Source organism: Theobroma cacao, chromosome 6 (assembly GCF_000208745.1).
Source record: "Theobroma cacao cultivar B97-61/B2 chromosome 6, Criollo_cocoa_genome_V2, whole genome shotgun sequence".
NCBI lineage: Eukaryota > Viridiplantae > Streptophyta > Magnoliopsida > Malvales > Malvaceae > Theobroma > Theobroma cacao.
In genome coordinates this window covers 21,925,003-21,939,309 of record NC_030855.1, presented here as the reverse complement: position 1 = coordinate 21,939,309, position 14,307 = coordinate 21,925,003, and the positions used below count along the sequence as shown (strand labels likewise).

The 14,307-nt window shown below is 33.4% G+C and overlaps 1 protein-coding gene across 1 annotated transcript; it reads left to right on the top strand.

Annotated features, from left to right (window-relative positions):
* Positions 6,278 to 14,048, top strand: LOC18596492 (cullin-4). Its single transcript, XM_007025002.2, has 17 exons — positions 6,278 to 6,798; positions 7,938 to 8,053; positions 8,155 to 8,501; positions 9,453 to 9,633; positions 9,827 to 9,949; positions 10,043 to 10,330; positions 10,489 to 10,614; positions 10,757 to 10,858; positions 10,939 to 10,992; positions 11,950 to 12,056; positions 12,162 to 12,222; positions 12,322 to 12,453; positions 12,576 to 12,713; positions 12,844 to 12,924; positions 13,105 to 13,185; positions 13,318 to 13,398; positions 13,685 to 14,048. Exons 1-17 carry the CDS (start codon positions 6,471 to 6,473, stop codon positions 13,796 to 13,798), a joined length of 2,460 nt encoding a protein of 819 aa, XP_007025064.2. The 5' UTR covers positions 6,278 to 6,470; the 3' UTR covers positions 13,799 to 14,048.

Sequence of the window (14,307 nt, the reverse complement as noted above, 5' to 3'; positions counted from 1 at the left end):
AAAAAGGACAAAACACAAATACTTCAATAACACCATGTATTATTAACCAGAAATGTTTTGTGAGAGAGAAAAGGAAATATGAGAGACAAATAAGGGAAAAAAATTAGGTAGCGTTTGGTATATAGGAAGTGAGAGCACACTCTTTACAACGTGTCTAATTAAATTACATTACAGTATTTATTTTATAATAAACCACTGCAATGTAATATTGCAATGCAATTACATTACAGTTAATGGATGTAATGTGATTGTAGTTTAAAACCAATGTAATCAGATTACATTGCATTTTGCAATATTAGTAATGATATTTTTACCTTTCAACTTTGTTACTTTATTAAAAATATTTTATAATTTATTTTTTATATAGATTTCAAGAATGTCTTTTTATTATTCTTAGTTGCCTTAGTGCTTATTAATAAATTTATATTATCTTTTAAAGGAAAAAGAAATTAAAATAAAATATATAGTACAGAAAATTATATTAAGAAATGAAAATAAAATATATAAAATTATAATAAAAATAAAACATATGACATTAAAAATATATCTAAGAGATGATATTATATAAAAATTAACAAGAAAAAAATACAAGTATATTAAACTTACATTTTAATAAATAGAGATAATTTTGAAAATTGACATTACAATCTCATTAAAATACTTGTAAACCAAAAACTGTAATGTTATTTTTTTTATATTTTAATTATTGCTTTACTTATATACTAAACACTGTAATGTTATTTTCTCTATAATCACATTACTTGCAATCATATTATATTGTAAAGTACCAAACGTCATTTTAATGAATGAGAAATCATTTTGTAAGAGAGAAAGTAAGGAAAAAAGAAATTAATGAATGAGAAAGAATGAGTTTTGGAAACAAATGAGTTTTAAGGTCAATTTGTTTAGACGTAAAATACTTTTTGAAAAATATTTTCAGAACTTATACTTATTTGGAAGATGAAAAATTAATTCTAAATATAAAATATTTTACAAGTCAATGGGAAAAACACTTATTGATGATGGAAAATATCTTACACTTCTTAATGGTATAAGACATTTTCCAAAGAAAAAAAAAAACTCTTATTCTTAACATAGGGATATAGGTTTGATAAATATTAATATTTAATTTAAAATATTAAAAAAATATTAATTGAAAATAATTTTTAATTTAAAATATTAATATTTAAATTATTTGATATTATTAAAATTTAAAAATAAATTTTTTAATAAAATCATTCAATGCAATTAAATTTTTCATTTATAAATTGAATAAATCTTACTAATAATTATAATAAAAAATGTTTCAATGATCATTATTTAATAATTACACAAAAATATAGGTTTTAAATATTTTACACAATTGATGAATATTGATATTTTTATAGTGCTATAGTAAAAAAGTGATGAGATAGAAATTTTTTTGAAAATTAAAACTTACTTTAATTATAAATATGTGGTTAAATGTTTTAAAAAATATCATTATTGATTTTGTCGAGTTTCATATCCATTTTTAATTTGATTTTAAATTAAAGAAACCAAATGATACCATTATTTTGTAATCAATTCCTATTTATCATCTTTAACACCCAAATAACTCTACTAGTGGAAAATATTTTGTACAGGATGATACAAACGATAAAAAATGTTTTGACAGTTTATCCAAATAACAGAAAAAATAAAACTTCTTTATAAAATATTTTATATTGAAAAATTTTTCCTAACATATGTTATTACTAGTGAGAATACACAAGACGTAATATTAAGACAAGAAACGGGGCACTCATTAAGGGCAGATTTTCATTCCCGAAGATTTTAGTTGTTCAAAGGATTTATCATGAAAACAATGACATGGAAAAGATCAAGTAGCACACTTCCAAAGAAAGGTAAAGGGCATATCCAATATGTGTACCAAGAAGTGTATCCCGCACACAAAATCTTGGTACTTGACTCTAAGGGAACAAATTAGTCGTCCGGGCGCTAGAAATTTCTCTTTGATTTTGAGCTCTGTTCAAACATTTTATTTTAGGATTATATATTTATCTTTATCCTTTAATTTGTCAACCTTAAATTAATTCTTTCTACAAGTAGAAAACCGAAAAGGAAGGTGCTAAACATGTTCCTTATTATTGCACATGCATAGACTCAAGCCCGATATCATGGAAGAATGGAACCTTCGTGCTCATGTGTGAAAGGAAAAATGAGAGAAGTTGAAAATCGAGATTATTTGGTCATCACGTACATGCATGCGGCAGCCAGAGGTCCTTGGCTTTCAAGTTCCCAAGTACATAGCGTTCGAACAGGAACTTTCTTCTTAATAACTTTCAACTTACTCTCCATTCTCCTCCTCAAGCTATATGTGAAAGCTCTCATGGTTGATGACGTAGTAGGTGATGATTTCATCCGAAAAATTTCATCAAGAGCCTGGTTGAATTAGCCAAGGCTACCTTGACTAGTAATGTCATAATATCCATGATTGGGGGGAAAAAAAAAAACATTGCGGCACCTTTTAGAATTTTTACATATACAAACAACATATATGAACAACATTGAGAAACAACGACCAGGATTATCAATTTCTCAATATTCCCCTACTTATAACTGATTTACTAGGGGTGTATGTGACCCATCCTTATCGAGAATAGGCACCAAGGATGAGATGTTTCCCTTTTTTTGGCTTGCTCAGCAATTCGATCAGCAGTCTTATCGGCTTTGCGACTCACACACTCAACTTTCACACCTTCAAATTACTTTTACAAGAAGCAACAACTTCCAAACAGAACAAAAGTTATTTGAATGCAAATTCTTAGCCAACAACTATGAATCTGCCTCTACAATACCCCTTTTTAATTTTTTTTTTCATTTGCAAATCTAGTTACCTCTTTCATTGCTATGGCTTCAGTTTCCAAGCTTGATTGAGCATGCACTTACATTCTTCCCGAACCCAGAACCATAGTGCCAGATTATTCCTTACCACCACACCAACTGCGGCTGTTAGTGGATTGTTACTGAAGGGCCCCATCAACATTTGTTTTTACCCAACCTTCGTTTGGTCTTTCCCATTTCTCTTTTTTTACTGTCATCTGTTTAACATTCTTTGCAACATCATTTTTAACAACGACATTCCAATCTTCTGCCGCTGCCCATGTTATTTTAGATACAGTCCTTTCCCCATTTGGATTCGCACCTTGGAAACTAGCCTCACACCTACCCTTTCAAATATGTCAGCAAGTAAAAGCAATTAAGATAGACACCATTTTTTTTCTCGTTAACACTCAATAATTCCATCTTCATAGCCATTTGAAATCATCTGTTAAAAGTGATTGCTATACTTACTATCCACCCTACAGCCAAGTCCAATACTAAACCACACTGTTTTAACCCAATCACATTGCAGCAAGACATGCTCTATTGTCTCCTCATACATATGACATATAGGACATAAAGGACTTGATCTCACCTTTTTCGTTCATAGATTTTGAGAAGTTGCCAATGTATTTATGCATAATGTCCCTAGGAAGTTTCGAATTTTATGTGACACTTGCAAACTCCATATTAATTTCCAAACATCCTTGTTAATTATATGAGAAGAAGAAGGTCCAGTTATATTGACATTACAATAATCTTTCTTCAACAAATAATATCCAAATTTTACTTTATACAAACCATCTGCCGTTGCAGGCCATACTGTTCTGTCAGGACCACCTTCTTGACAAATTGGAATATTTTGAATAGCCTAATTGTCTTCAGCAGATATCACCCCTTGAATGCCATCCAACTTCCATTTTCCTCGCCTTCTATCCATTATTTTTGCCACTTTTTGAGGATACTTACAATTCTGCTCTTCCAAATTTATATTAAGGGATTTACATTTGGGCTTCTATCTGTCAGTCCATATATTAATCTTCTCTCCCCCATCACTTACCGCAATAAGAGTTCCTTCAAAAAATCCTTTCCTTCTAACAGGCTACACCATGTCCAGGAAGCTTTTGATCCCTTTTTTGCCTCCATCACAGAACTTTTCAGCAAAATAGATACCCTTAATAATTTTTGCCCGATAAGCATTGGGATTATTAAGCAACCTCCAACATTATTTTGCAAACAACGCAATAGTAATGATGCAAATCTCTGAAACCCATTCCCCCATTTTCTTTCAAATACAGGTAAGTTTTTGCCAACTTACCCAATGAATCTTTCTCTACTCCTGTTGCAGCTCCCACCAAAACTGACACTTCAACATTTACTTCATCGCATATTCTCTTAGGTATTCTAATACAATTCATAACGTAGATTAGTACAACACAATCAACAACTTTGATAAGTATTAATTCCTTTCCACCTTGTGACAGCAGCCTCTGTTTTCAAGTTTTCAATTTTCCAAAGATTCTTTCCCTTTCATATATCATTGCTTCATATTTTGTTTTCTCCCTGATCTCATTCCCACATAATCAAGGGCAGAGTGTACCATCGTCATGATCTTCTAAAATTTTTAAAATTTTATATATATTATATATATTTTTAATAATTTTCTCAAAATAATTTTTTATTGAATAATTAATACAAATTAAAAAATAATAAAATGATCTTATCATGGGACTACGACCCTCTAAAAATTTTAAAATTTTTTATTTACTATATATATTTGATGAAATTAGAAAGTTATCATATAAATTCTAGCCCAATATGCTAATTTTATCAAATTTTAAAAAAATAAAGGTGAGTCTACTAATCCAAACCCACTAAATCTTAATATAAATCTAAATCTATCACAATATATTATATCTTAGCAGTTCAGTCCAATAACCTATCATAATATATTATATTTCAACAATTCAACCTAATAATCTAATATATTAATTAGCAATTCAAGAATCAAGTAGAAAATAAGAAGAGAACTTTCTCAAAAATCTACCAATTACGTGTAGAACATACAAACTAAAAAGATAATTTATTTGAGTTTAAAAAATTATTTTTTCTCTCACTCTTGTTCGCAAAAAGTGAGAGAGACTTCTTTTATAATTTTATTTAGTTATATATATATATATATATATATATGATACTATCATTATTGTTAATATGTATTTTTTATTGTTTTAATGTTTTGTGAATTTTATTTAATCTTTTATGTGATTGAAATTTGAGTTATATATAAAGTTTTTTTAAACTGTTAATAATCTCTTTTAATTTAATCTTTTTTAAAAATATTCTAACTCTGTCCCTGCACATGATAATCAGGATTATGATCTTTGAAATTTGTCAAACTTAAATTATTTCTTTATGCGAGTAGAAAACTGAAAAGGAAGGTACTTAACATGTTCCTTATTTGTTCCACATGCAAACACTCAAGCCCGATATCATGGGAGAAAGGAACCTTCGTGCTCATGTGTTCAAAGGAAAAGTGAGAGAAGTTGAAAATCGAGATTATTTGGTCATCAAGTACATGCTTGCGGCTGCCAGAGTTCCCTGGTTTTCAAGTTCCCAAGTACATAGCGTTCATATTTCTTCTTAAAAACTTTCAAATATCTGTTATCTTACCCTCCATTCTCCTCCTCAAGCTATATGTGAAGGCTCTCGTGGTTGATGATGTAGTAGGTGATGATTACATCCGGGAAATTTCATCAAGAGCCTGGTTTAATTAGCCAAGGCTACCTTGACTAGTAAAGTCATAATATCCATAATATAGAGAGAAAAAAAAAACAAAAACAAAAACGCAATGATACCTTTTAGAATTAACTCTGAAGAAACTCCATCAATACTTTGATTTACAGTTGTGTTAAACGTGAGTAATACATATGAACTGATTTAAATAAAAAGAAACATACATAGAGTAGGGTTGTTTTATAAATCATATAAATCAAAAACTGTGTCATGATTTGAAGGTGAATAATATATATACATAATCTTAAAGCTATATATAATTAATTGGGGCGCTCCTAAAATCAATGTTATTATAAAAGGTGTTGACAAGGTCATCGGGACTAAAAGTTTCTAAGTGATTATTATCTGAACAAAAAACAAAATTTTGAAGTTATTGTATCCAATTGGATTACTATTTCTTTCGGGAATATTTGAAGTTTAGCCCAAATAAACTATGGGCTACACAACTTTACCCTATTTTAAGATTTTGAGTAAAATATTTGGTTTGTGATGGGCCTCTTAAAGCTGGGCCAGCCCTCAAATGAGCCTAAAGGCCAAGTAGCCCAATGCGCCGAATAATGAAGAAAGAGAAACACGTTTTGCTCAAATAAAAAACATGAAAAAAAAGAAAAACCTACAAAAAATTAACATTTCTTCTCTGTGTTGATCTCTCCTTCTCTCACTCTCACAAGTATTTATCTTTTTGCTGCCTTCTCAAATCATCCCCATTCTCTCTAAAAAGGGGGAGGCAAGCACACTGTAATAGGCGGAACCAAAACGGAGAAAGAAAAAAAGAAGCTAAAATTTTCTACAATGCTCTCTTGATTACTTTCATGTCTCTCCCCCCTACCAAACGCTCTCTGAGCAACGCTAATTCCAACGCCACTGCTTCTTCTTCTTCCTCCTCTTCTCCTCACTTCCACCCATCAATGAAGAAAGCCAAGTCCCAAGCCGTCGCTTGCTCTCTAGACCCAAACAAGAACGGCCTTCACCACCACCACAACCAAGACGATAACGACGTCGTTTTCGACCCTTCATCTATGGCCCTCGACGATGATTCCAAGCCCGACGATGCTCGTGCTCCCGCCGCCGCTAATTTGTCTCGCAAAAAAGCAACCCCCCCTCAACCCGCCAAGAAGCTTGTCATCAAACTCGTTAAAGGTTGGGTTTCTGTTTTCTTGATCTCATTTGATTGTTTCGTTGTCTTCTTTGTGAAATTTATTTCGTGTCATTTGTAAAATTGCCTCTCTGAGCTAGTATGAGCGTTTGATCTTAGAAATTGAGGGGCTTTGGTTGTTGCGTCGTTTTTGGAATAGAAAAATTAGGGATTGCAGGAGGAGAATTGTAGACATTGGAGATTTGTTTGTTTGTTTGTTTGATTTTAGGATCTTGATATTGGTTAATTGATTCTATTCTTGTTACTGTTTTACTGAGCTAATACTAATTACTGGACATTTGGTTATTGAATTTTTTTCTGAGTTGTGCCATTTTGGTCTTGTAAATTAGAAGCTTTTTCAGTTTGGAGATCTGTTAGTAGCCAAGTACTTTGGATCACTTCCTATGTAGCTTTTAACTAAATTTTTAAAGAGGTCTATTAACTGATCTTAATACCTGTTACATTGTCAGTGAATGTGGTCAATACTTCAACCATTTACTATTGTTGGAATTTTGTTTTATGATATCGAAATTGGTTTGGTTTCTTGGTGTCAATCTATTCGTGCTAAACAAATTTAGAGGGTACAAATTGACTTGTTAGTTTATATGGTTTGGTTACTTTGTTAATTCTTTTATCTTTGAGATGTAGGGCTACTGCTTATGCAGCTTTACATGAAAAGCTCTGAACGATTTATTCCTTCATTTTGTATTGTTTTTCAGTTTGCGGTTTCTGTCAGTTTATCAAAGGAAAATGTAGTGTGAATACTGTGTTGGAGACATACTCTGAAACCCCCTCATCTTCTTAAATTTTTTTTTTTTTTTTGTGTTCTCTTATAGATCATTTTGGTGTAAGCATATATGTGTGTGCTCACATAAGTATAATCAGTACATCTTCCTAAACAGATAAATATGGGTTTTAGTTAGCAGGTGATTTAACCTGTTATTTGTAAGTTTACTTGCAAGGAATATATAAGGGTTGAAGCAAGTTTGGTTCTATTTGCAAATCAGATATGTTTCCAAAACTATCTTGTTTATGTGAACTAATGGTAGGAAACGAGAAGAGCATTGCTGAAATGGAATTAAAATAAAACATATATTCAGAAAGGTTCCTAATGCAACTTTAACTTCTTGTTTTGTTTCTGTAGCAAAACCGACATTGCCCACAAATTTTGAGGAGGAAACATGGGCAAAGCTGAAGTCAGCCATAAATGCTATATTTTTGAAACAACCAGATTCTTGTGACTTGGAGAAGCTTTATCAGGTAAATTCACATATATTTCTTCTTCCTCTCTATTTGATTATGATAGCCTTCTTCAATTTGAGCAACATTGTCTCTTGATATATCCACTGTGCTCCCTTCAGGCTGTCAATAATCTTTGCCTGCACAAGATGGGAGGAAGCCTTTATCAACGAATTGAAAAAGAGTGTGAAGAACATATATCTGCGGCATTAAGATCTTTAGTTGGGCAAAGCCCAGATCTGGTGGTTTTCTTATCACTTGTTGAGAAATGTTGGCAAGATCTTTGTGATCAAATGTTGATGATTCGCGGTATAGCCTTGTATCTAGACAGAACATATGTTAAACAAACCCCAAATGTACGTTCATTGTGGGACATGGGCTTGCAGCTCTTCCGGAAACATCTATCGCTTGCTTCTGAAGTTGAGCACAAAACTGTCACTGGTCTTTTAAGAATGATTGAGAGTGAGAGGTAATTCTAATGAATTTTAATTCGAAATATACAATTTGTTTATTTCTAGTCTTTGTTTGTATGTTCCAAAATATCAACCTATGCAAAAGATGAATAATAGTTTTAGATGGATGTTGTGATGGATTGTGTATCATTAAGTGTTGCAAAAGTTATGGATGAATTATCCTTTTCTTGGTGTGGTGGAAAGTTTGTTGCACCATTGGTGCATGTTATCTTTGCAGGGTCTCTCTACCTTTAAGGGGTAAAATAGTACTAGCGATGAACAAAGGCAGAAAAGGTATGAATTGAAAAAGGCTGCCCTATTGGTTGTTATTGGATTGGCTTTGCTTATAGTACATAAATCATATCATGATTTGATGAAACAGTGTAGTAGATATAAAACTATACTATGGAGTAACTTGTTTTAATGCCATCAAACCAATTTGATGCCATGCTGAATTTTCTGTGCAAGTAATAAGTAGAGAGGCAAAAATTGAAAAAGTCAACCTGCAACATGTTGAATATGAGTGAACATGAATTAGCTCATAAATTGTTGTTCTAATGTCATTATTCTCTATCTATTTTGCTTTTTTTTTCTTGTATTTTAGCAGCCTAACGGACATAAGATTCTTGCTACCTAGCAAAGGCTAAACAGCAAGAAGGGTAAAATATTTTCTATTGTGGAAAGATGTTTCTTGAAGGGCTGGTTGGGATGTCTGATCAATGCAATTCTAACCTAGTACTTCCAAGCATTTTGGAAAGAACCCAGCAATTGATAGGCAATTTATCATTGTATTGCTTTCTTGCTTGTAATTCTCACACATTTTTCCCTCTTACTTATAGTTGCCATGCGCATAAATTTCACCACCTAAAGTTTATGAAAGTTGTTAGATGATTGGTTTCCATCTTTTGAGTGTTTGTTAACTTTCTTTGCATCTTTGAAGCCACAGCATTCTGTTTTTGACCATGCAGATTAGGTGAAGCAGTTGAGAGGACGCTCCTTAACCATCTTTTGAAGATGTTTACTGCTTTAGGTATTTACTCAGAAAGCTTTGAGAAGCCATTCCTGGAGTGCACATCTGAGTTTTATGCAGCTGAAGGAATGAAATACATGCAGCAATCTGATGTTCCAGATTACCTGAAGCATGTGGAGGTGCTTTTCAATATCTTTTTTTTCTCAATAAGCAGTGATTGGTGCTGCTGTGTTTTGAACTTTACATGTTTTACCTTCTAATAAGAATGTTTATTTACCATATTATTCCTCTCTTGTATGGAATATAAATGCTTATCCCTCTAAGATTTTTAGGTAAGGTTGTCTTTGTAAGATTTTTGGTGTATTCTTGCAGATGAGGTTACATGAAGAACATGAAAGATGCTTACTCTACCTGGATGCTCTTACAAGAAAGCCACTTATAGCAACAGCAGAGAGGCAACTTCTTGAACGTCATATACCTGCCATTCTTGATAAGGTGCAAATATGAATCTTCAGTTGTTATTTACTCTTTGTATGCCTGCTTGGATTTGCGTCTTTTCAGTAGTTATATTTTCTCTGATTTTTTCAGGGATTTATGATGCTGATGGATGGGCATCGTATTGAGGACCTTCAGAGGATGTACTCACTATTTTCAAGGGTCAATGCTCTTGAATCACTCAGGCAGGCCCTAAGCTCATATATTCGGAGAACTGGGCAAGGCATTGTCTTGGATGAAGAGAAAGACAAGGACATGGTGCCTTCCTTGTTAGAATTCAAGGCTTCACTTGACTCGATATGGGAAGAAAGCTTTTCCAAGAATGAGGCATTTTGCAATACTATCAAGGATGCATTTGAGCATCTAATTAACCTTCGTCAGGTTAGCATGTTTTGTCATTTGTAGTAGGTCATTAGTTTGTTTTATTTTTAAGTTGCATTCTTGTTGTTAAGTTTTAAGTTGGTGAAGTAATATTCCTAATTTAGACTACCATACTTTCACACTTGACTGATGGTTTAACTTTGTGCTGTCTTTAATAGAATCGACCTGCTGAGCTGATTGCAAAGTTTTTGGATGAAAAACTCCGTGCTGGTAATAAGGGTACTTCTGAAGAGGAATTAGAGGGTACACTTGATAAAGTTTTGGTTTTATTTAGGTTCATCCAGGTAGAGTTCATGTTTGCACATTATAAATCATTAAATTTACTTTTTCCTTGAAACAGTTCTCTTTTTGTGCATTAATGTCTTGCTTTTATTGTCCTATAAGTTAATGCTAGAGATGTGAATGATGTTTTTGTTGGTAATTAAGGGCAAGGATGTCTTTGAAGCATTCTATAAGAAGGATCTTGCAAAACGGCTGCTGTTAGGAAAGAGTGCTTCTATTGATGCGGAGAAATCCATGATTTCTAAGGTCAGTATCTTTTTCTTTTGCATCAGATGATGTTTGTTCTACATATTGTATTAAATTGTTATACTGTTATGATGCTGCAGCTGAAGACTGAGTGTGGCAGCCAGTTTACAAACAAACTTGAAGGAATGTTCAAGGTATGCCTATATATCATTTTCTATAAATTTGTCCAAGAAATGCAGTCAATAAAAGTTGCCACTGGAATTTCTAATTAGAGCTGGTGCTTTTTAAGTCCGTAAACATGGGTGGTTCAATAACTCTTATAAGTTATAACCACTAGGAACATGTTACCCTAATGCTGGTGGTATTGGCACCTGGAGTGTTATATCCCCTGACATGAGTTGGATAAGTATGATTAACCCTCACAAACAGTATGTAATGATTATGTAACAAAAATATTCTTATTGTGCCTTGAGGATAGATCATACAAATAAACATTAAAGTAATAGAATCATGTGAGAAGAGAAGAGGAAAGGATTCAGGAAGTTAAATTCATCTTTTGTTTTTAGGCTTACCCTTTTTTTAATTGGTCAATTGCAGATCCAACAATCTACTAAAGTGATGGAGTTGTGATACTGGAACTTAGTGTTATGTGATTGGATTCTTGTGCCTAGAATATGTTTACACTGCAAACCACATTTACTCTTAAATTGTTTATACTTTGGTAGCTGAGTAACTGGAAACTAGGAAGAATAGCCCATTGACAGGCACATGTGAATCTCCTTTCCAGTTACACCCTGTTTGAGCAAAAATAGCAATATATATTAATTTAAATGTGGTATTAATGCAATTGCTGCCTAGATAATGGGCTTCTGTTAGTAATTGAATCACCTCATGATCTATGTTTGATCTCACTGCATGTGGTTTTATGGCAAAGAGGCCTTGCTCTTTCCCAGAAGTCATTTGCTGAAATTGACAAGGGAGGATGGACTTGGAAGATTCTTTGCAACTTTAAAAATGTCTGTCATATATTTTCACGAAGAGTCCTTCCCTTCATTGTGTGTTTATGTCTGTGCATGTTTGGTTTGATTTGTGAGCAATTGCAATATGACTCATAATTATATTGAGTGTGGAATCTCGTGATTTTTATCCAGGATATTGAACTATCAAAGGAGATAAATGAATCATTCAAGCAGTCATCCCAGGCCCGGATAAAACTTCCATCAGGAATTGAGATGAGTGTCCATGTCTTAACAACAGGGTAAAATCATATTTCACCATTATTTTATTTTAATTAATCATAACTGCAGTTATCAATTAGTTTATTGTCGAGGTATTGAACTCTATTTTGGTTGTTGAGCTGCAGGTACTGGCCCACATATCCACCTATGGATGTTAGGCTTCCTCATGAATTGAATGTCTATCAGGTTTGGTTCAGCCTTTGGGATGAAATGTTCACCCTTATGGACACCAGCAAGTTTTTATTTACAGTTGCCTAACACCTTTTCTTCAACTTGGTGTAACAGGACATCTTTAAGGAATTCTACTTAAGCAAGTACAGTGGGAGGCGCCTAATGTGGCAAAATTCATTAGGTCATTGTGTGTTGAAAGCAGATTTTCCTAAAGGTAAAAAGGAGCTGGCAGTTTCCCTATTTCAGGTTGGTGTCTTGGTGTTTCAGGGACCATTGTTCTCCTGTTGTAGTGTTTGTTCTGTTTTCAAATTCTCTCTACAAGCAGAGAGGTTCTGACAGTTTTCTGGTTTTCTTGTCTTTACCTCTAGACTGTAGTTCTGATGTTGTTCAACGATGCCCAAAAGCTTAGCTTTCAAGACATTAAGGACTCCACTGGCATAGAGGATAAGGAATTGAGAAGGACCTTGCAGTCCCTTGCTTGTGGCAAAGTACGAGTCCTTCAAAAGGTATGTGCCCATTGCATTATTGCACTTTCAAGTTTAATTTCTGATTTGCGCTGGTAAGTTGGTAACATTATTCTTTTTTCTTCCTCCCATTATCCTTATTCCTGTATATCTTTGGATTTGTTTGCTGCAGTTGCCAAAAGGGAGGGACGTGGAGGATGATGATTCATTCGTTTTCAATGAGGGATTTACTGCTCCTCTCTATCGTTTAAAGGTATATCTATTTGTAATTTCAAACTATGGTGGGTAAAGATTTTTTGTTAGATTAAACTACATGCCTGTCATGCTTACCTCCATGCTACACCACTAAATTCCCAGCAGTTTTATTATGAATACTGTGTGATTGCCACTCACATAATATGGCATCTAGATGACATTTCCTTTTGTGATGCAGGTAAATGCAATCCAGATGAAAGAGACAGTTGAGGAGAACACAAGCACTACTGAAAGAGTATTTCAAGACCGTCAATATCAGGTCCACTTTTTTGCTTCACTCACATTCTCTCTTTGTAGTTATCTATTTAAAAAAATGAAAGAAAAGAACTGGAAGTTATCTAACATGAAGGAGCTCAATCAAATGTATGCATTTTTGCTTGATGTATTGCAGGTTGATGCTGCTATTGTTCGGATAATGAAGACGAGGAAAGTGTTGAGTCACACTCTTCTGATAACTGAACTCTTCCAACAGGTAAGCATGTTTTGATTGTTTGCATTGTGCATAAAAGAGGGATATATAAAGAGTCCTCGGCAACATCTGGAAATAAATAAACAGAAAGTTGGTGCTTCTGTATTGTTATTAAGAGTTATCATGCCAAAGTGCTTTGCTTTATTTGAAGGGTGAAAATTCTCTTTATATACCATGGTTAAATTATTGCAATTGATGATCGCCAGACATGGGGATTAAAGGGATAATATGTTTTGAAGTTGCATTTGGACAATACTCATATTAAGCATAAGTTTCTTTCGTTGAACAGCTTAAGTTTCCCATAAAACCGGCTGATTTGAAGAAAAGAATCGAGTCTCTCATTGACAGGGAGTACCTGGAGCGGGACAAGAACAACCCACAGATATACAATTACCTGGCATAGTTTACCTTTTTCTTTTTTTTTTTTTGGCCTTTTGATGATAGATATCCCCTTGTAAATGACACGGGAAACTCTGGTATTCTCCAAGAGGCAGGACGCCGAAATCCCTTGTCAGATCCATGTACAGTAACTTGTAGTATTTGTTTTGTTGCAATTGAGATTGTAATTGTAAAGCATATTTAGCCTCTGTTTTTGATACTTGTTACGGACTTAACACTTGAGTTACCTGAAATAAGTTGCATTATTTATTTCTTGGGTCGTTTGTGTGTGTTTACATGTTTTTTTTTTATATGGTAAAAAAAGGAGGGTTTAGCCGTATGAGGCTGCAGCAGCTTGCAGGGGTAATAGCTGACAAGGGCTTCGACAATTGCTTTTTAGAAACACATCAGATTGGTTGGGGGAACTGGAAGGATGGGTTACGCCAGCCTCTCAATAAGGAAGGTGTATTACCATTTTACTTGGTTATAATCTTTGCTCATAAGCCCAAGAATCTGTGGCATGACCATGGTTTA